The sequence below is a fragment of the Lagopus muta genome, chromosome 24 (genome assembly GCF_023343835.1).
Source record: "Lagopus muta isolate bLagMut1 chromosome 24, bLagMut1 primary, whole genome shotgun sequence".
Lineage (NCBI taxonomy): Eukaryota > Metazoa > Chordata > Aves > Galliformes > Phasianidae > Lagopus > Lagopus muta.
In genome coordinates, this window is record NC_064456.1 from 5288320 (window position 1) to 5307228 (window position 18909).

General features: G+C 54.7%; 1 protein-coding gene and 3 long non-coding RNA genes across 9 annotated transcripts; 2 read left to right on the plus strand and 2 right to left on the minus strand.

Annotated features, from left to right (window-relative positions):
• Window positions 1-3141: 3141 nt before the first annotated feature.
• LOC125684215 (uncharacterized) lies at window positions 3142-3958 on the plus strand. The gene is made up of 2 exons (XR_007373254.1): window positions 3142-3539; window positions 3642-3958. It is a non-coding gene; the product is annotated as an uncharacterized LOC125684215 (long non-coding RNA).
• A 393-nt stretch (window positions 3959-4351) lies between these two features.
• On the minus strand, window positions 4352-8031 carry LOC125684195 (uncharacterized). 4 transcript variants are annotated; one of them, XR_007373252.1, is made up of 3 exons: window positions 5841-7114; window positions 4622-4847; window positions 4352-4539 (listed from the first exon to the last, which is right to left on the minus strand). It is a non-coding gene; the product is annotated as an uncharacterized LOC125684195 (long non-coding RNA). The 4 variants fall into 4 exon arrangements; XR_007373251.1 differs by adding an exon at window positions 7747-8031 and having other exon boundaries at window positions 4529-4847; window positions 5841-6389; XR_007373253.1 differs by having other exon boundaries at window positions 4529-4847; window positions 5841-5954; window positions 6133-7114.
• Window positions 8032-8232: 201 nt separating this feature from the next.
• Window positions 8233-15072, plus strand: LOC125684194 (uncharacterized). Of its 3 annotated transcripts, none has more exons than XR_007373249.1 (7): window positions 8233-8509; window positions 9715-9827; window positions 10802-11053; window positions 12467-12629; window positions 13019-13098; window positions 14365-14575; window positions 14961-15072. It is a non-coding gene; the product is annotated as an uncharacterized LOC125684194 (long non-coding RNA). The 3 variants fall into 3 exon arrangements; XR_007373248.1 differs by having other exon boundaries at window positions 10802-10840; window positions 10928-12629; XR_007373247.1 differs by having other exon boundaries at window positions 10802-12629.
• A 1529-nt stretch (window positions 15073-16601) lies between these two features.
• On the minus strand, window positions 16602-18199 carry LOC125684192 (uncharacterized). Its single transcript, XM_048926142.1, has 4 exons — window positions 17844-18199; window positions 17361-17440; window positions 17127-17238; window positions 16602-16761 (listed from the first exon to the last, which is right to left on the minus strand). The coding sequence occupies exons 1-4, from the start codon at window positions 18197-18199 to the stop codon at window positions 16602-16604; spliced, it is 708 nt and encodes a 235-aa protein (XP_048782099.1).
• Between the last annotated feature and the right edge of the window lie 710 nt (window positions 18200-18909).

Genomic DNA, 18909 nt, shown 5'->3' on the forward strand with positions numbered 1-18909 from the left:
TTACCAACAGCTCCCACTAAACCACGTCCCTCAACACAACATCCAGTCTTTCCTTGAACACCCGCAGGATCGGTGACTCCTGCACCTCCCTGGGCAGTCCATGCCAGTGCCTGACCACCCTTTCTGAACAGTAATACTTCTTAATGTCCTAACATCACTGTGCCAGCAACAGAGTAGCCTGCCCCCAGCAGCTGCCCGCAAAAATGACTTTCCCTTTCTCATCTGAGCCTCCCTGCAGGCTCCCACACCTTCTCCAGGGCCACCCCTGTTCCCAGAGAGCCTTGCCCAGGGCAGTGTGTTGGTGCTGGCCTGGCTGGCTGCTCCTGGTTTTCTCCCTGTGCTCCTTGCAGGGCCACGAGTTGCCAGAGCTGCTCAGCAGAGCTGGGGGCTGCACTGCCCTGGACCCCAGGATGACCTTCCCTGGCTGTGCTGCTCCAGGGAGAAGCAGACTCAGCCGGCTGGGGATCTCTGCTGCTGAGTCCCTCTCCATCTGCCCTGATAAATCAGCAGCCAAGGACGGTGCTGGGCAGGACCCAGGGGTGCCTCTAAGGGCTCGATAGGCAACTGAGCAATGCAGTAAGTCATAGAATGACAGAATGATAGAATGGTTTACCTTACAGGTCATCTAGTCCAACCTCCCTGCAGCGAACTGGGACCCCTACACTTGATCAGATGCTCAGAGCCTGCTCCAGCCTCTCCCTGAATGCCTCCAAGGATGGAGCTTCCACCACCTCCCTGGGCAACATGTGCCACTGCCTCACCACCCTTATCATGAAAGACTTTTTCCTTTAATGCAATCTAAATCTCCCCTCTCTTACTCGGACACCATTTCCCCTTTCATTACAACAGTTCCACCAGGGAGGCCAGCTCTGGCACAGCGGGGCACCCTGCCACGGCTTTGGGCAGAGTGGTGGAGATGCAGCCCTGGGCGAGGCTGAGGAGGAAGAAGTGCATGGGGTGTGCAGGCGGTGGTCGCAGGCTGCGGCTGTGCTGATGAGGCCGTTGCCCAGGAGGGTGGCCAGGCAGATGCCCGGCAAGAGCCAGAAGTGCAGGGACCGCGTTCCCAGCTGGCTCCCATCCTAACGGCGACAGCGGAAGACGGCTCGGTGCCGACGGGGGACGGACGGGCCCCCGCGCCGCCTTCCCCTGAGCTCCCGGTGTCCCCGAGGCACGGCGCGGGCGGCGGCGGGGACGCGGGGCAGCGGAGCACCACTTTCCTCTCACGGAGTACCTCGGCTCTCCCGCCGCCTGGCCGGCACCATCGGGGCGGCTCCGCGGCCGGCGGCCGCCATTGGCTGAGAGCCCGCGCTCGGCCCCGCCTCTGCCGCGCCGCCATTGGTCGGCCCGCGGAACGGGGGTGGGCACCATGCGCGGGGTCCTTTGGGTCCGTGTCGCGCCGTCGTTGCGTCATCACCGCGCGTCCCAGATGGCCCCAGTCCGGCTGCCCGCTGCGATGCCTGTCGCCGCGCGCCCACTCCACCTCCATGGCCCCGGGGCGGGCGCGCCCCGGCTGGAGCTACGGGAGGAGGAGGGTGGGGACGTGGGGACGGGGACACTCCGTGCGGGCCTTCCAGGAGAGTGGCGAGCACGGGCCGCATCCGTGCCGCCAGGAATGACTTCGGGTTCAGATGCTGATGATTTGAGCAAAGCAAGAACCAAGGACGCCCAGGTCCCTCTCCGCAGAGCTCCTCTCCAGCAGCTCATCCCCCAGCCTGTACCGGTGCATGCAATTATTCCTCCCTAATAGTCACCCTCAGCTGCCGCTTCTCACAGCCTGGCAGTGCCCCACATTCCCTATCATGCACAGCCTCTGGGAAAACCAAACAGTACAGTGGACTGTGAACAGCTACACCGAGAGCAATGTGTGCTGAGACATTCAAATGTTGGGACCCACGTGTAGGAAAAGCCGCCTGGGCAGTCAATGCTCGGGGATCTGCCCACCGTGCTGGTCCTGCCCAATCAAACCTCCTCACACTGCAGAAGGGAAATGAAAAAATGGCACCTGCCGACATTCACTGACCCTTGTTGAACGTTTCTCAAGACACAGTAGTGGATGTGAGCACAGCAGGGCTGTGAGCGTTGCATTTTCTCTTTGGTGACAGTGACAGCAGGTCACCCCCCGGTGCAGATTGTTACGAGCTGGTGAAAATGCAAAGCTGAAATGCAAAGCTGACTGTGTTGAGAAACAGGTTTGGTAGCTGAGAATTTGCTTTATCAAACATTGTTATTGGGCTCTTTGTATCTGTTGTAGTTTCCACGGGAATAAGTAGGAGGCCTTACTTCCTCCGAAGAGGAACCTTCCTATACAGAAAAAGTCCTGTGAACATCTGTGAGTCTCTTCATCACTTCCTTTTCCAACTTGTTTTCCTATGATTATTGTTCTAGAAAACTTCCTGCCAGTTGACACCCTGAAGGCCATGACCTGTACCAGCAGGAAAGACAGGAGAGGGTCGTGCATCTCACTGGGTGCCTGCTGTGTGCCATGCCCTGGAAAACTTCCCAGTTTGTGCTCTGGACCTATCGATTCTGTTTGTTAGCATCCCAATGCCAGAAGATACAGAACCTTAGAATCAGAATCATGGGATCAAAGAATGGCCAGGGTTGGAAGGCACCTCAAAGAACATGAATCTCCAACACCCTGCCTCATGCAGGGCCACCAACCTCTTTTCATACCAGCCCAGGCTGCCCAGTGCCCCATCCAGCCTGGCTTTGAACACCTCAAGGTATGGACGGGGCATCCACAGCCTCTCTGGGCAGCTGTTCCAGCACCACATCACCCCCTCACTGATAAATTTCTCTCTGATATCTAAACTAAATTCCACTCTTTTTGTTTAAAACTGTTCCCCTTTGCTCTGTTGCTCTCTTCCTATGTTAAAAGCTGACTTCCCTCCTGCTTATAAGTTCCTTAATTACTGGAAGGCCACATCAGGTTTCCCCGGAGTATTCTCTTCTCCAGACTGAGCAAGCCCAGCTCTCACTGCTGGCTCAGGTGAAGTTTTTCATCCGCCAGGATGCTGAAGTCCTTCTCAGCAGGGATGCCCTCAATGAGTTCTTCTCCCAGCCTGCACAGATATCTGGGGTTGCCCTGACCCAGGTGCAACGTCCTACACTTGACCTTGCTGAATCTCATTAGGTTCACGTGCTCCCTCCCAGATGAAGATTTTGAAACAGCTTTGTGAAGAAATAAAAGAACCTTGAGAGCAACAAGAGTTCTTTCAGGCTGGACATTAGGAAAAACACCTCCAAAAGAATGGTTGGGCCCTGGACAGACTGCCCAGGGAGGGACTCCAGTCAGATTCCCTAGAGGCGTTCAGGAAATGTTTAGGTGTGTGTATGGGAACTGCTAAGTCACGGCCTGAACCTCTGATTGATCACCTGAGGCGAGCCATGAGTCAGCCAGAGGAGCACAGTGAAGGCAATTCAGCTGTGCTGCCTGGCTCCACCCCTCCTAGACCTATTTCAGAGCTGGCTGCCAGTGGGGAAGGAGCTCTTCTGGAGATTGGTCCTGGTGGAGTTTTGTGAGTGAGCTCTGGATAGGGGTAAGCCTTCTATTTGTTCTCTTTGTTATCATAGTCTGCTTTGTCAAACTCTCTTGTTTATTTCATAATTATAGTATTTTAATATTCTTCTATATCCACTAGGGATCTAAAGGAGAGTGAGTTGAAAGGAAAAAGTCTCTCTATGGCCTCACACTTAGCTACACCTTTCACATGCTGCAAAACCGTGGGCTTTGCTCTGCCCTGTGTGTCATTGGAAGAGAGCACAGCATTGGAAAATAAGGATCTTAGAGGAATGTGGCCTGACCCTGTCTGTCAGAGCCAAGGAGTCTTGGGAGAATCCTTATCATCCCTCTTCAAGGAGATGGCATCAGAACGCTCGCATAATGAGAGCAAGAGGAGGTTCTAGTCTATGTACACCTGATGGCGAGATTCATACACAAATAGTAGATGTCAGACAGTCCAGTTTATTATGAGTGCTGGACACTGGGGGAAAAGGGGAAGGGAAAATGGGAAGCAGGTGGGGGGGGGGGGGCTGCGGGCGCTGGTGGGGGGGGGGGGCTGCGGGCGCTGGTGGGGGGGGGGGGGCTGCGGGCGCTGGTGGGGGGGGGGGGCTGCGGGCGCTGGTGGGGGGGGGGGGCTGCGGGCGCTGGTGGGGGGGGGGGGCTGCGGGCGCTGGTGGGGGGGGGGGGGGGCTGCGGGCGCTGGTGGGGGGGGGGGGCTGCGGGCGCTGGTGGGGGGGGGGGGGGCTGCGGGCGCTGGTGGGGGGGGGGTGGGCTGCGGGCGCTGGTGGGGGGGGGGGGGGGGGCTGCGGGCGCTGGTGGGGGGGGGGGGGGGGGGCTGCGTGTAGGAAATCTGAGTGTGGGAGGGCGCTGCCAAACACAGCTGGGGCATCTCTGTGCAGTTTTGCCTTCCCAGGATGAGCCTAGAGATTCCCGGTAGTTTTCTGCTCCTGTAATGCAGTGTGAGCATAAGGTTCTGCTGCCTTCTTCTGGAAGATCCTCTGCAGCCACCGACATCTCATACAGGCACCTGTCCTTTTCTGTTTTTTTTTTTTTTTTTTGTTTGTTTTGTTTTTTAATCAGGACACGTTATGTTTGTTGTGTTTTCTGCACGTTACTTACCAAAGTCACCAGCACAAAAGGGTTTTGGTTTTCCTGCAGTCAGATTTGCTCTCATGTAACAAGCTTCTATAACAGAGTCTATCTGACTTCTGAAATTATTTTGTTGAGGTTAAAGACATTCTAGTCTTTATAGTTCCACTGTCTTGTTTTTATGAAGCATTTCTTGATGTGCATCGAATTTGGCAGCCTGGAGAAGAGACTGGGGCCTTTGGTATCTTGAGGGGGCCTGCAAGAAAGAAGGGGAAAGAGTCTTCAGAGTGGACTTAAGGAAGAAGTCTGTTGCAATAAGGGTAGCACTGGAACAGGGACACTGAGGGACCCCGGGGCTCTCTGGAGCCCTAAGTGTCTGGGCCTGTGGATGGATGGGATGGAGGGCACCATCCCTGCTTTGTTCCAGGGGGGGACCATTGCCACCCCCAGACCCTCCCTCATGCTTTGGACAGCTGTGCAGAGGAGGAGGGTCTCGAGGTGTCCTAGGGATGGCCCAGGGCCACTGTGCAGATGGGACGGGCTGTGGCTGCTGCCCCCAGCGACCAACGTCCTGCCCTGGGCTGCTGCTAGCCCTCCTCCTGCCCAAAGTCTTGGGGCACAAACCCTGCAGGGACAAAGCTTTTCCTTGCTCTGTGACAGCTTTTGACATTCTCTGCTGACCAGTAGAGTCCTCTGAAGACCAATGAAGGACCCTGATGATCTCTGACATCTGCCAATGACCAATAAAGCCCTCAGCAAAGCCACGCTCTGTGTGTTTGTGTCCTCATTCCCCATGCTCAGCAGGGACCACTTGTGTCTGTCCCTGCCTGGCAGAGGCCACCCCTAAGTGCTGGGAGGGTCCCCAGCTCCGTGCCCCGCACCCCACATCCTGCACCCATGGGCCTCTCCATCCCCTCTGCTCCAAAATCATAAAGGACGGAGCTCCCCATGCCGCCAAGCAGCCCCAGTACCCTCCCTCTGCTCTCTCCCAATTCCTCCTTCCAGTTCCTCCCAAACCCTTCAGCCTTTGGTCCACCTTCTCCATGGCCACGATGTCCCCACGTCACTCTCCTTTTACCCCCTCCCTTTCTCAGACAGTTGCCCCTCACTGGCATCTGCTTTAGCTCTCTTCCTTCAGTCCCAGTTCCCCTCCATCATTACCCAACATGGAGTCCCCAGATCCCCTCCCTCAGGCACCTCAAATCTCCTCTCTGATGACACCCTCTGTTGATTAGCAAAGCCCTCTGACCTCAGTGAAGATCTCTGATGATCAGTGGAGACCTCTGACAGCCAACGAAGCTTTCAGATGACCGCTGATGCTCCCTGATGGCAAGCTGAGCCCCTGATGATCAGCGGGCTGCTTCTTCACATGCAGGAAAGGGAAGTAAAGGGTGAGAAAGAAGATTTGGACATCATTTGGTAGACAGCGTGGTTTGCTCATCATAGTATAAAAATCTGTTCAGATCAACCAAGCACAGAATTCAGCATGAACTCTCTGCTGCTGAAAAACAGTTTTCTGAAAGCTGGCTTTGCATCCTGACCTGCCAGGGCTATGATTTCCATTCCTGGGGGCTCCTGGGATTGTGCTGCAATTTGCATTTGGCCACAGAGGGTGGATTTCCCAGGCTGACACAGACCTTAGAAAGTTGGTCTCTTTCAAGCAGCTGAGTATGTTTCCATTCTTAAAGCTCAGCCCTGAAGTCTTGCTGGTTAATTTCCTCTAAACTATGCAAAGCAAAATGCAGTGCAGGTGAGCAAACGTTCCATAGGGACTTGGGCCACAATTAAGAACTGCGTCCTGTAAAGGAAAAGCACAGATCAGAGGGAGGATCAGCAAGCAGCAGCACGGCCATCACAGCTCTGAGGGAGGTGCTGTATTTTTCCAAGGCTTGGTCATCCTAGCCACTGGAGGATGATGTCAAAACAACCATTTTGTCAGAGGGATATTTATGGCAAAGGACATACCATAAGTGAGAACAGCTTACTGTATTTAAGCAAGCAAACGCAACTCCTAACTAGTGGGGACAGGTCAGTCAGAAGACTTCAATGCCATACTTGAATCAAGCTTCATCTGCATGCACAGTATCGTAATGGTAGTGACAGTTTTCTTTTTATGAGGTCTGGGTTTGCTCTCAGCATCCAGCAACAGATAAAGGGTACACACAACTGCAGCAGCTGCAACCCAGCGTGCAGGTGGACACAGAGAACTGAATCTGGCTGTGCCTTGCTCTCGGCCTGCTTTCAGCCTGTGCTTGTTTTTGGACACAAACTTTTACACTTCTACCAAAGTAGCTCACAGTGCCAGCTGCTAGGATCTCTGAAGCCTCTCAGTGCAAGGTAGTGCAGGTGAGAGCTGTGGGAGGTGCGAGGGGGGAGAGCTGGGGGCGGGGAGGGGAGAGCGAGCGTCCTCCGAGCGGCGTTCTGTTCGGCAGTTCTTGTCCTCAGCCTGATTTCTCTCTCCTTTCCCTGGCCGAATTTCGGCGCCCCGATACACGTCCTCCGGGGGGGGTTGGAGCTGACAGTCAGCCGGTGGCTGGGGGCTGTGCAGGTTCCAGTGCCCAGCACCCCCGCAACAGGCTTCATCGGGTAACAAACACGGCAGAAAGCTGCCCTCGGCTCCTCGGGGGGGGGGGGGGAGGGGGGGGGGGGTTCGCCGTTGGCATGGAAACGCAGTGAAACAGCACGCAGGTTCCAGCAGCCCGGCTGATGTCACCGGCACTGGGACTTGCTCTGCCCGCCCCGGACCCGCAGTCTGCGAGCTGTCCCGGCCTCGCACGCTAACCAGCCGACGCCTGCCGTGCTGCATGCGGTCCCTCCGGGCAGAGGCCCGCCAGCTCGGAGCCTCGCTCGACCGCCCTGCGGCCACCTCCGCCCGGGCTGTGCCGGCCGTGCCCCTCCGACTCCACTTTGGGCTGCCGCAGCGTACGCGGGCGCCCCGCCTTCAGAAGCGGCCGCTTCAACCGCGGGGAAAGGTGGCACGCAGGCTGCGCCGGCTGCCATCGCCCCGGAGCGACGGCCCGACCCGGCCCGGCCCGGCCCGGCCTCCCTCTCATTGGTCACCACCCGCGCCCACCCGCCCCCCCGGCTCCCCTCTCATTGGTCAGCGCCGGCGCCGCCGGCTCTTTTCGCGGGAAAATGGCAGCCGGGTCCTCCACCTGCGGGGCAGCAGCTCAGCGCAGCGCTGACGACCGTTCGAGCCGAGCGAGAACCGAAGGCGCCCGCCTGACTGTGTGCCGGGCTCGATCGCGTCTCGATCGGCGGGGTCGCTCCCTCACTTTCGGGGCTGCCCGGCTCAGCCAGAAGCCGCTCTCGGACACCGGGCGAATCCCGCCGCTCGCGGTCAGCGGCCGGTTCTCACAGCTCGGTGGCGCCCCGCCACAACGACGACTCCAGAGGACGGCTCGGTTCTTACGGGGGACGGACGGGGCCCCGAGGCACGGGGCGGGCGGCGGCGGCGGGGGACGCGGGGCGGCGGAGCGCCGCTTTCTCCGCACGGAGCCCCGCGGCCGCCATCGGCGGAGAGCCCGACGCTCGGCCCCGCCTTCGCCGCGCTGCCATTGGTCGGTCCGCGGGACGAGGCGGGCGCTCCGCGCGGGGTGCTTTCCGTCGTTGCGTCATCACCGCGCGTCTCGGCTGGCCCCGGCCCGGCTGCCCGCTCCGCTTCCGGGGCCCGCGCCTCCGGCTCGTTTTGCTCCGCGCGGCGTTCCTGCCGCTCTGCCCCCAGCCTGCAGCGATGCCTGGGGTGGTTGTGAGCGAAGTGCGGGACCGGCGAGTGGCGGTGTTGAGCCTCGTGCCGTTGGCGTCGGCCGTCGATCAGCCTGTGCGGGCCGCTCTGCAGGGTCCTCGTATCCTTAGGCAGATAATAGCAGGATGCAGGAGCTGAGGGGCGATGGGAGGGAGGGGAGCGTCCTGCGTGGGGTAAGTTGAGGTTGGACAAACTTCTATACAGAAAGGGTTGTTAAGCACTGGAATGGGCTGCCCAGGGTGGTGGTTGAGTCACCATCCCTGGATGTGTTTAAAAACCGTCTGGATGTGGTGCACGGGGCCACGATTTAGAGGAGGGAACAGCCTGGCAGGAGCAGTCCTTGGGAACAGCCCGGCAAGAGGGACCTGGGGGTCTTGATGGAAGAAAAGCTTAACGTGAGCCAGCAGTGTGCTCTTACAGCTGGGAAAGCAAATGGGATCCTGGGCTCCATCAGCAGAGGGGTGGCAGCAGGGACAGGGAAGTGATTGTCCCCCTCTGCTCTGCTCTGCTCTGCTCTCGTGAGTCCCCATCTGCTGCACTGCCTCCAGGTCTGGAGGCCCCAGCACAAGAAAGAGCTGCTGGAGAGGGTCTGGAGGAGAGCCACAAAGATGATCAGGGGGCTGGAGCAGCTCCCCTATGAAGACAGGCTGAGGGTGCTGGGCTTGTTCAGCCTGGAGAAAAGGCGGCTGCGGTGTGAGCTCATTGCAGCCTTTCAGGACCTAAAGGGAGCCTACAAACAAGAGGGGAGTCAACTCTGAAAGGGTAGATAACAGCAGGACAAGGGGAAATGGCTTTGAGTTGAGGGAGGGCTGATTGAGGTTGGCAGTCAGGGGGAAGTTCTTTACAGAGAGAGTGGAGTGCGAAGACCAGAAGGAGTTGTGTTACTTTAGTTTGATGAGCTGCTGCATTTCACTGGACTATGATCACTGTGAGCAAAGTCTGTGAAGAAGGAACTGCTTTTCAATTTGTGCCACTTTTTGCCCCCCTCGCTCGCTCTCACCCCATATGTCACCACGTGGACATTATGTGCTAATTGTGCTTTCAACGGTGATTTTCTTTCCCTTATGATCCTAACGCTGTGAATTTCCCAGTGGTTGCTGAGACAAAGGTGATCATAAATACAGGTTTTTGCATTATCGCATCTAGGAATAGAAAATGCCCGATAGCTGATTGCGTTCTGATGCAAAAAAGAAAGCATAGTTCCTTTTTAATAAAGCAAAAAACAAAGTGCTTCTTCCCCTTCCACCCCTCCCCCCCCCTCCCCCCCAAAAAAGAAGGGACAAATCCTCAAACATTTATGCTGAGCTAATATAGTGAGCAATGCAAAGTGAGCAAAGAGAACTTTATAATGTCTTTTTAATGTCTGTTTCCTTCCCAGATGGCCCCGCGACCTGCCATGTGCCTATGGAAATGGTGAGAGTGACTTCTGAGGCTGTGAGCGGTGGCTGATGAGAGAAGCTGAAGAGAGGAGCCTCCGAATTGAACTGACTGGTAAATCCAAGCCTTAGGGTTTATATGCTCTTTGTTCTAACAAACACGTCTGACCCTTAATTACTGTAAGGGACCGATGTTTTCATGTGGCACCAGACAAGGCAGGGAAGCTCTAGGACTCGGTATGCTTGCTTTGGTGCTTCTCTCAGCCTGTTTTTGCCTTTCTGCAGTAGCATAACATCCTAGGCAGGGACTTGCCAATAATCTTCTTGAGTCCAATGGCCTTAATGCTTAGACCTGCTCACTGTGGTGAATATAAATGATTTATCATGAGGCTGCACTTCTGAATTTTCACTGTCCTCAGTGAAGCTTCTCAAGCTGTGGTTCCCATCCCACTGAGAAAGTCTGCCCTTTGTGTTGCAGTGTGGGAAGGTACGTCTCTTCTGGAGCATTCCCCTTCCTGCTGCTGGCTGTTTCAGTCAGTGTCACTCTTGCTCTCTGGTACGGCACTGAAGCTTGAGAAATGGACCTTGGAGGGGGTGGGCTGGGAGGTGTGTGTCTGACACGAGTTTTTGCCCTGCTGTGCTTTTACAGTAGAATATAAGTTCTGCATGTGAAGTATTTCAGTAATAGCTTGTTTCTGTTGTTACTGACATTCTGTATGGCCACGGCTTGATGAGAAACCGTGGAAAAAGGCATCATCTCCCAAGCTGAAGAGCCTGTTATATGCTATTGCTCATAGCATATAATGTGTAACAAGGCTAAGGGTTGTAGAGAGCTCTCCCAGCACGACTGTTCTTTTCAGTGAGGCTGCAGGCTGCGGGCCGAAGGCTGAGAGAAATAAGCACCTGCCTTGAATTTTCATACAGACTTTTTCCCTGGAGGGCTGCCAGAACCAATCGGAGCGATTTCCTTTGGCCAACCAAAGCCGTGGAGTTCAGTAATGGCTGTGGAAGATCTGTTTCTGTGTATGCGATTTGACACGTCGGCACATCCTCACTTCTCAACATGGCTTTTTACCTTTTGCTTTACAGATATGGAACGAAAGGGCATTTGATTGCAAATGGATCAAGGTGTGTCTGTTTTCCTTCTGAAAAGTGAAATGTGCTGCTGAAGTTCCCTTGTTATCACACGTGCTTTGCTTGTCTGCTTTCCTCCAGAGCGGAGGCCTTCATCCTGTGCCTGCTTGGCTTCCTGACCTGTTGTGGTAGCTGCAGGCACGAAGCGCTAAGAGGAGCACAGGATCAGATCCTGGGGTGTTTGGGGTTTGTTGTTATCTGAAGCTGGTAAGTAAGTGTATGCTACATAGGAAGCTGCAGTTGAACTGCACAAATTCATCTTCTGACTGGCTGGCAAACAGCTGATTTTATAAGTCAGAGATCTGGAATTCCTTCAGATTCTCCAGTGACGTTCCGACGGATACGATGCCCTTACATTATTGGTACACAGCTCCAGGTTTTTGTTACATGTTCGGATCTGCCTTTTGCACAAAGTAAGAGCTCTGTGTTTTAACATCATCAAGTTAATCTGTCTGTACGTTTGCTAAGGTCTCTCTCAGGTTGTTTGTGTTCAGTTATGAAGAATAGGTGTAAGGATTTTGTTATCTGGGCTATCTGTACGACTTCTTTCTGAGAATCCAGTCTGAAATGTGCTGCAGTCTTTTGATATGTTTACTGTCTTCTGTACATTTTCTTGCCAAACTGTGATCTGGAAGAAAGTTGCTGAGAAGTCATAGAGATGATCTTAAAACAGACTAGGAAACAGAGTTTGTTTCCAGTGAAACAATTACTAATCTAAGAAAAGCCTTATTAAAGAAAGAGAAGGCACCAGTATCTTAAGCACAATCATTTCAAAGCTTATAGCTTTGATGTGACTCCGTTTTGGATAAATAAAGAGAAGTGCGCGGTCTGAAATAACTGAAACAGAGCTCAGCAGAAAGCATCCGCATGCTTGTCAAAGGAAATTTGAGTTGGCTGTCTTGTCTCCTGCACATTTAAAGGTTTAACAGGCTTGCCACGTGACTTCCTGGCTCTCGTATGCTTATTTGGAGGTTGGTGCTACTCCTGTTTTCTTCCTTTTACAAGCCCTTTGTGATAACACCAGCCCCGTTGGTTTAGCATTCCAGCAGCCCGATCTGCGTGCAGAAATTATTGTAGAACAGGTCCAAATCTGTAAATGCAGTATTGCTCTTATCTTGGCTTTTGTATCATAAATCAATTCTTCCTGGTGAAGGGAGGCTTATCTTTCTGCTGGACTCATTTTCTCTGAGCCTGAGTTCTCTGTGTTACCGTTGTCTTTCATTGGACTTGGGCAGAATTTTAATTTGAGGAAGCTACTGAGTTTAACTTTTTTTTTTTTTAAATGAGCGTATTTATAGGAGAATTCAGGATCTCTCCTGTAGTGCACGTATTGTGCATTTATATGATGTGATAAATCTTAAGCCCTGGCTTGAGCCCTTTTGGCTCATCTGTGTACAGATGCACGATTTCAGGCCAGCCACTGTTTTCTGTAAGACTCCGTTATTAAACTGTATTTGCATGCTGCGGCTGTGAAGTTCAAGGTCCTGGCAACAGATTGCATTGAGGACCAAGTCAGAAGACCTGGAAAATGGGGCCTTGTCAACTCCCTTGACTGCTTCTTAAAGCAAGTCCTGGCAGATGGCTGCTCAGAGCTGTATTCTCTGCTTTATTGATGTGCAGATAAAAGACTGGTGATGTTTCTTACTGGTGCTTAAAAACAAACACTCCAAAGCCCACGGAAAGATCACCACCTCCAACCACAAAGCTACCAGAGGAACTGTAGAGCATAACGGCTTCTATAGCTACTGCCATTGGAGCACTTTGATCTGAAGGGCCTGCAAAGGTTAGTGTGCTTTCCATGGGTGTTTGTTGTTTTGCTTTGTTTTATCCTTAAGTAGACATTTGATTCCTTTTGGTTTGAGAAAATAGAGTGAAGTGCCTCTGTGTTCTTATCCCACTTGAGACTCTCGTCTGTGTAAGCCAGCATTTCTTTGTGCATGGCAAAAGGGAAGTACTTTGTCATGCTGGCTTCTGAAAACGCGGCTTGGCAATTACTGTGCCAGCAGTCTTGTGCTGCCTGTGCCGCAGCTCTGCAGAGAGGTGGCACATATGGTGATGGCGAAGGCAAATGCCTTGATTTTCATTCTTTGCTCGTTACTGCATATGTAACAGCGTTCAAAAAAATGGCTGTCATGTCATCTGAACAGTTCTTCTGTTCCTTTCCTTTTCCAGACAATCGCTCAATCTGTCAGGCCTCCCCTGCCTCGTTTCCAGCCTTCCCCTCAGCGAGCAGCTTTCTACCTCAGAGTCTTGTAAGTACACCTTCAATACGTTTGGTTGCATTGAATTACATTTGGTGAAGTGAGTTGCACTGCTTCTTGTGCATGCACGCAAATTACGACCAGATACTGAGAATTCAGAACTGCTCGCCCCCAGTGCTGCAGGTGCTGTGCCTGACAAAGTCTCAAACATCCTGTTTTTCTTCTTACCATACGACACAGTGGTACAATGAATCTGTAGGGTTAGTGCCTCCCAGTCTATGCGTGTATACTGAAGAAAAAATGGCTGGAACAGAGACGCAGTTTGGTTTATCCTTGGGGTTTATTCCAAGGCTGCGTGCTCTGACATGCTGCTATGGTTTGAGTGTCGGAAGTGGTCGTGACCTTTCTGATGGCATCACTTCCTTCCCAGGGAATAACTTCCATCCCCACAAAAGATATTCTGAGAGTCTGTGTTTTTCTGTTCCTGTTATTAGTATTACTGCATTATTAGGATGATGGCTCATTGAGGTACCTAGATTGCTCTGAAAGGAATGCCTCCTATTTATTTCCGTAGACATGACAACGGATACATAGGGCGAGTTCTCAGCTACAAAGCTGTTTCTCAACATGGTCACCACCATTAGCTCTGCTTTTTTTCCAGCGTTGAACGAAAGCCTACATGCTGTGCTTGTTTAAAAAGCAAAAAAAAAAAGCAACTAGGGCTGTTCGAGTGGCTTGTCTTTTGCATTGCTGTTGCCACTGCTGAAATGCACCACCACTGCTTCACTGCGCTCACCTCCACGTGTCGGACTTCATAAATGTTCTGCAGGCATTGATGGATGTCAGTGGTGCGATTTTTTTCAGTGTGGAGGAGTTCAGGGACACCCCGTGCTCCATGAGCACTTCCGAGCCAGGTGCTGTGCTGTCATTCTGGCCCTCTGCTGCCGTCTGTGGCATGGCTGCAAAATGTAACTGAATGCTGGCAGGAAGGTTCAGCCTCTGCTGCCATCCCTCCAGCGTCCACCTGTGATGTTGTGGGCCAGCTTTATAAAATAGGAGGCATTACTTTTGGATCAGCCCACGTGCAATTACGAAAAATTCAGGTTTATAACGGCTGGCCGAGTAAATTAGTGGCTGCTAATGAGATCCACCACTCTAAAATAACAGTAGTTAGACACTGATAGCTTTCAAGGTCAGTTTAAATTATGTGGCTGTGTTGGGTTATTTTTTTTATTTAATGGGTTAATTATTTAATGGGCTAATTTAGTGGGTTTATTTTTTCATTTAACTGGGTTATTTTTTTATTTAACTCTTCAGGTGTGGCTCTCTGAATCTGCAAACTGACCAGCAGACTGAGTGGAAATAAAGCCAATTAATTTTTATTGGAAGTACTGCATACAGAGCTGGAACCCCCGGTCAAAGAAAGGCGCAGAGCTCTTGGACCAAGAGGAGGGCCACTAAGATGATCAGAGGGCTGGAGCACCTCTCGTGTGAAGAAAGGTGGAGAGAACCAGGCTTGTTTAGCTTGGTGAGGAGAAGGCTCCGGGCAGACCTCATTGTGGCCTTCCAATTCTTGAAAGGAGGATATAAACTGGAGGGGAAACAGCCGTTGACGAGGCTGGGTAGTGGTAGGATAAGGGGGAGTGGTTTTAACTGTGAAAGGGGGGATAATCTGGTTCGATGTTAGCAGGAGTTCTTCACAAGGAGGGTGGTGACGTGCTGGAACAGCTGGCCGAGAGGTGGTGGATGCCCCTGGAGGCATTCAAGGCCAGGCTGGATGTGGTTCTGGGCAGCCCAGTCTGCTGGTCGGTGACCCCACACACAGCAGGGGGGTTGAAACCAGACGATCTTCAAGGTCCTTTTCAACCCAGGCCATCCCACCAGTCTTTGATTCTATGATCTTCCATTCACAGGTGGAAATCTGGACGGCTTCCCAGCCCCCTTGCCGACAGCTCCACCGCGGTCACCACGGTTGGCTGCACCTTCCTCTCTGGAGCGGTGCGAGCATCGAGCCCTAGGGAGGCGAGAAGAGCAGAGCGCGGAGCGTTACGGGCTGAGCGCAGGCAAGGCAAGGCAAGGCTGGGCTCCAGCCTGGCTCTCGGGATCTGCTGCCTATGGAGCTCACCTGGGAAGCTGCCGCTTCAGCTCCAGCTTCTGCCGGTTTCTTTCTGCGGTGCTGGCAAAAGCCTCTTGCTGATGGAGGTGTGGCTCCAACTTCTGGAGCACCTGAGCTGCTCGGTGGGAAAGGAGGCTGCAACAGGAGGAGAAAGTCATCCCTCGGGCTCCACCGAGCCGCCCCTGCCTCTGCCCTCACCCGGTCCCGCACCCCGTGCTGCCCCCTGTGTGTCCCCAGCCTTGCACCCTGCCAGCAGTTTTTGGCCCGGGCCGTGCCTGTCCCCGAGCTGCAGAGTCACAGCTGCCCAAGAGCCTCGGGCAGCTGGCAGAGCCCGCACACACTCACTCAGCATGCAGTGCCAGCTTGGTCGCCGTCCCCATTTTACTTCCTGGCACAGGATCCACGTCCTTCCTCCATCTCCTTCCCACTTGCTGTCTCCTGGGCTGGGCTGGAGGATGCGGAACACGCACGCTCTCCCTGGCCAACAGCTGCCAAAGAGGAGACGCTGTCAGCAAAGCGGCTGGGAGCCCGGGGCTGTTCCCCCGAGGCCCTCTGCCAAGGGCCCTGCAGCAGGCCCCGGCAAGCAGGAGACTCAGCCCTCCGGCCCACGGCTCCCGCCGCCCTTCCCTTCTCCCTGCGGGGCCGTGCCAAGCTCTCCTACCGGGGAGGAGCGGGCCAGCCCCTGCCATGCTGCGCGGCGCCCGTCCCGCTCCCACCCCCTGCGCCCTGCTGAGCTCACACCCTGGCTCAGCGGCTGTTGCCAGCAGGGTCGATCCCTGACGGTACCTGGGGCGGACGCTGGTCCTTCCCTGCGCTCCAGCCTTCCCATGCTGCCATTTCTGCCTGTGTTTGCTCTATTTGCTGCTGGTGCACAGGCCATGTGTGGTCTGCTTCTTTCCACAGTGCAGACACTTCCCGGAGCTCCTGCAGAGACACAGCAGCATACAGGATCAGCCTCAGCCCCTGGGGCCTTCCTTCAGCTCCCTGCTCCCGCCCCTCTCCTCTGCCGGCCTGTCAGCACTGCTTTGCCCCTGAAGGACCAGGAGCCCCAAAGCCAGTGATCCGCAACTCGTGGCAAACAGAGGCCGTATTCCTCTCTCACAGCCCCTGTGTGTGCTGTGGCAGGTGGCAGGCCAGGAGGTGAGAAGAGACAGGGAAGGTGTGCAGCACCCCCCATCTACCGAAGAGGAGCTGAAGGAGCGGACAGAAATGTGAAATGATGGCACCCGAAGGGCTGTGCTCCAGATCACTGCACACACAGAGGCTTTTGCTTCCCTCCCTGTGGAAGCACTCAAGGCCAGGCTGGGTTGGGCTTAGAGCAACCTGGTCTAGAGACAGGTGTCCCTGCCTGCAGCAGGGGGTTGGAACCAGGTGATCAGAACGGTCCTTTCCAAGCCAAACTTTTCTATGATTCTACCATTCTGTCATTGGTGCAATCTCAAGCAGCACAGTCCCTGCAGCAAGGCAGAGCCAGTACCTGCAGCACTCTCTTAGATTCCTCGGTGGCAGGGAGTGCAGTGCTGGTCTGTGCAGTAGACGCCTCCTTCTGTTCTCCTGTCTTTGTCCTGCGGAAGCTGCCTGCACACGGTGGGAGCACGCTGCAAACAGACACAAGAGGAGTCTGCAGGAGCCCGGGGCACCTTGGTCTCCCCGTGCTCCCACAACCGTAAAGATGGGCTCTGGCGCAAGACCCCTGGAGAGACCCCTGAAGGGAGAAGAGCTTCTGCCATCAATAGGGATCAGCACTCAGCTCCCCCAGGGACCGGGGACCAGGGTAGAACATGAAGCTGGTGTGTCTGCCTCGGGAAATCGTGCTGCGCGCTTGCCGTCCCTGGAGAGAACAGCCCCCCTGGGACACACGTGTGTCAGGAGCCTTTCTGGGTGCCGAGAGCTGGCAGCTCCGAAGGGGAGGCCGCTCCTACACGAGCGCACGCATCTCCTTCTTTTTGCTGAAGGCCCTCACCTGGTAGGAGGCTCCTTTGCCAACTTTTGCTGCCTTGAGCCTGGCTCGCGCTGCAGCAGCATGGGGGGGGTAAGTGTCTTCCGCTTTGGCAGCAGCCTGCCGACAGAGACTCCTGCAACCAAGAGAGAAAGAAATTCTTCAGAGCAGCCCCACGGGCACGGCACGTGAACCTGGATCCGGTCACCCGGCACAGGACAGGGCCCCCCTCCCCACAGCTGGGACCCGCTCCCTCACCTCTACTCATCTTCCGCTCTATTGCGGATTTCTTGTCTGCAGCAGCCTCTGCTCTGCTCTTTTCCACAGTGAGCTGAAACCTGGAAACAGAGAGTGACAACCCTTGAAGAAGGATGACCTCCTACCCCACGCAACTGGTCAGCGGTATTTATCTCTGTGCTATGCAAAGCGTGGCACCCTTTTCCTTCCTGGCCATGCCAAACCAGCACATGTAGCCTAAATTCCTCTGCATGTGCAGTCCGTTCCCTCTGAGGGGAATCGGGACAGCTTGGGCACCAGTAACACAACCGCGATCCCCCATCGCTCCGGGAGAAGACACACACAGCCGAAAAGCAGCAGTAGTTAACCAGGAGCCAGACTTTCCAGGATTTTTCCCCAGCTAGATGCTGAGCACAGAGACCCAGCAGGGCATGTCCCAGAGGAGGAGGTGGGAAGGAAGCCTGTCTGCTGGCCAGCTAAGAGCTGCAGAGGAAACGCACTCACCTCGGGAACAAGCGGATCCCACGGGCGGTGGTCTCTGGCCCGAAGTCAGCAAGATCTTCCGTCCAGAATCTCTGCAAAGGGACACAGACCTGCTGGAGGCTAGCCAAGGCCATTTCTTCATGGCTCTTGTTGACAGGAAGCAAACCTGGCTCCTGTGCCAAGAGAAAGCTGCTCTCCACCAAAGCCTCGTCTGTGAACATCAGAGCTTTGTTCTGCTCTGAAGGAGCAGGATGGCAAAATAGTGAGGCCGTGCAAGAGCACTGCCAGGCAGGGGCAGAGATCCAGGAAATCCCTTTGCCCGTGGAGAAAGCCATGGGGGCAAGCGTGGGGAAAGGCATTTGACTGGCCTGCCACATCCAGGCTGGCCAGCAGTGATCCGATGGTGCACCTCACAACCTCCTCAACTTACGGTGTGGATCAGTGCGAGGACGGGGGCATTGCTCTCCAGCGTTTCAACGCAGCTGCAGAAGAACCTCATGCAGAGGTGGTTGTCTTGGCAGGTCATAACGCCGAGGTTCTTGAACACGAACGGGACGGGCGTCTTGTTCCTCAGGAGGTGACAGTAGAAGAGGACGCTCTCCCGCACGCAGCGCGGCACCAAGTGCAGCGGGACGCCGGAGGCTCGCGAGAGCTGCCGGTAGTTGAGCGGCTCAATCTTGATGCTGTCTGCAAGGAGAAGGCACATCCTCACTGCCACAGCCAGCCCATGCAGCATTCATAACCAAATCCACAGAAAAGGTCCTTTAAAGAACACAGCCGGCCGGACGTGGGGCAGGAAGGGGAAGGTGGCTGCTGCCTTCTTACCAGGGATGATGTCGCTGGGAGACTGGAGGTCTGGCAGCCACAGCGCCCTGATATCCAGTTCGAAGACGGGTCTTCGGACTGGAAGCGCCTCTTCTTTGCTGTGGAGTTGCTCTCGGACCCCAGCAAAGATCCCGAGTTCCGGAACCAGGACGCCCTGCACAGGGAAAAGACAGGCTGATGAGCGTGTACTTTAGAGGCGGCAAAAGCCATGAACATCAGGAGCGTGGGGTCACTGCTCTCCCCGCTCCCCACCCCTGACGGA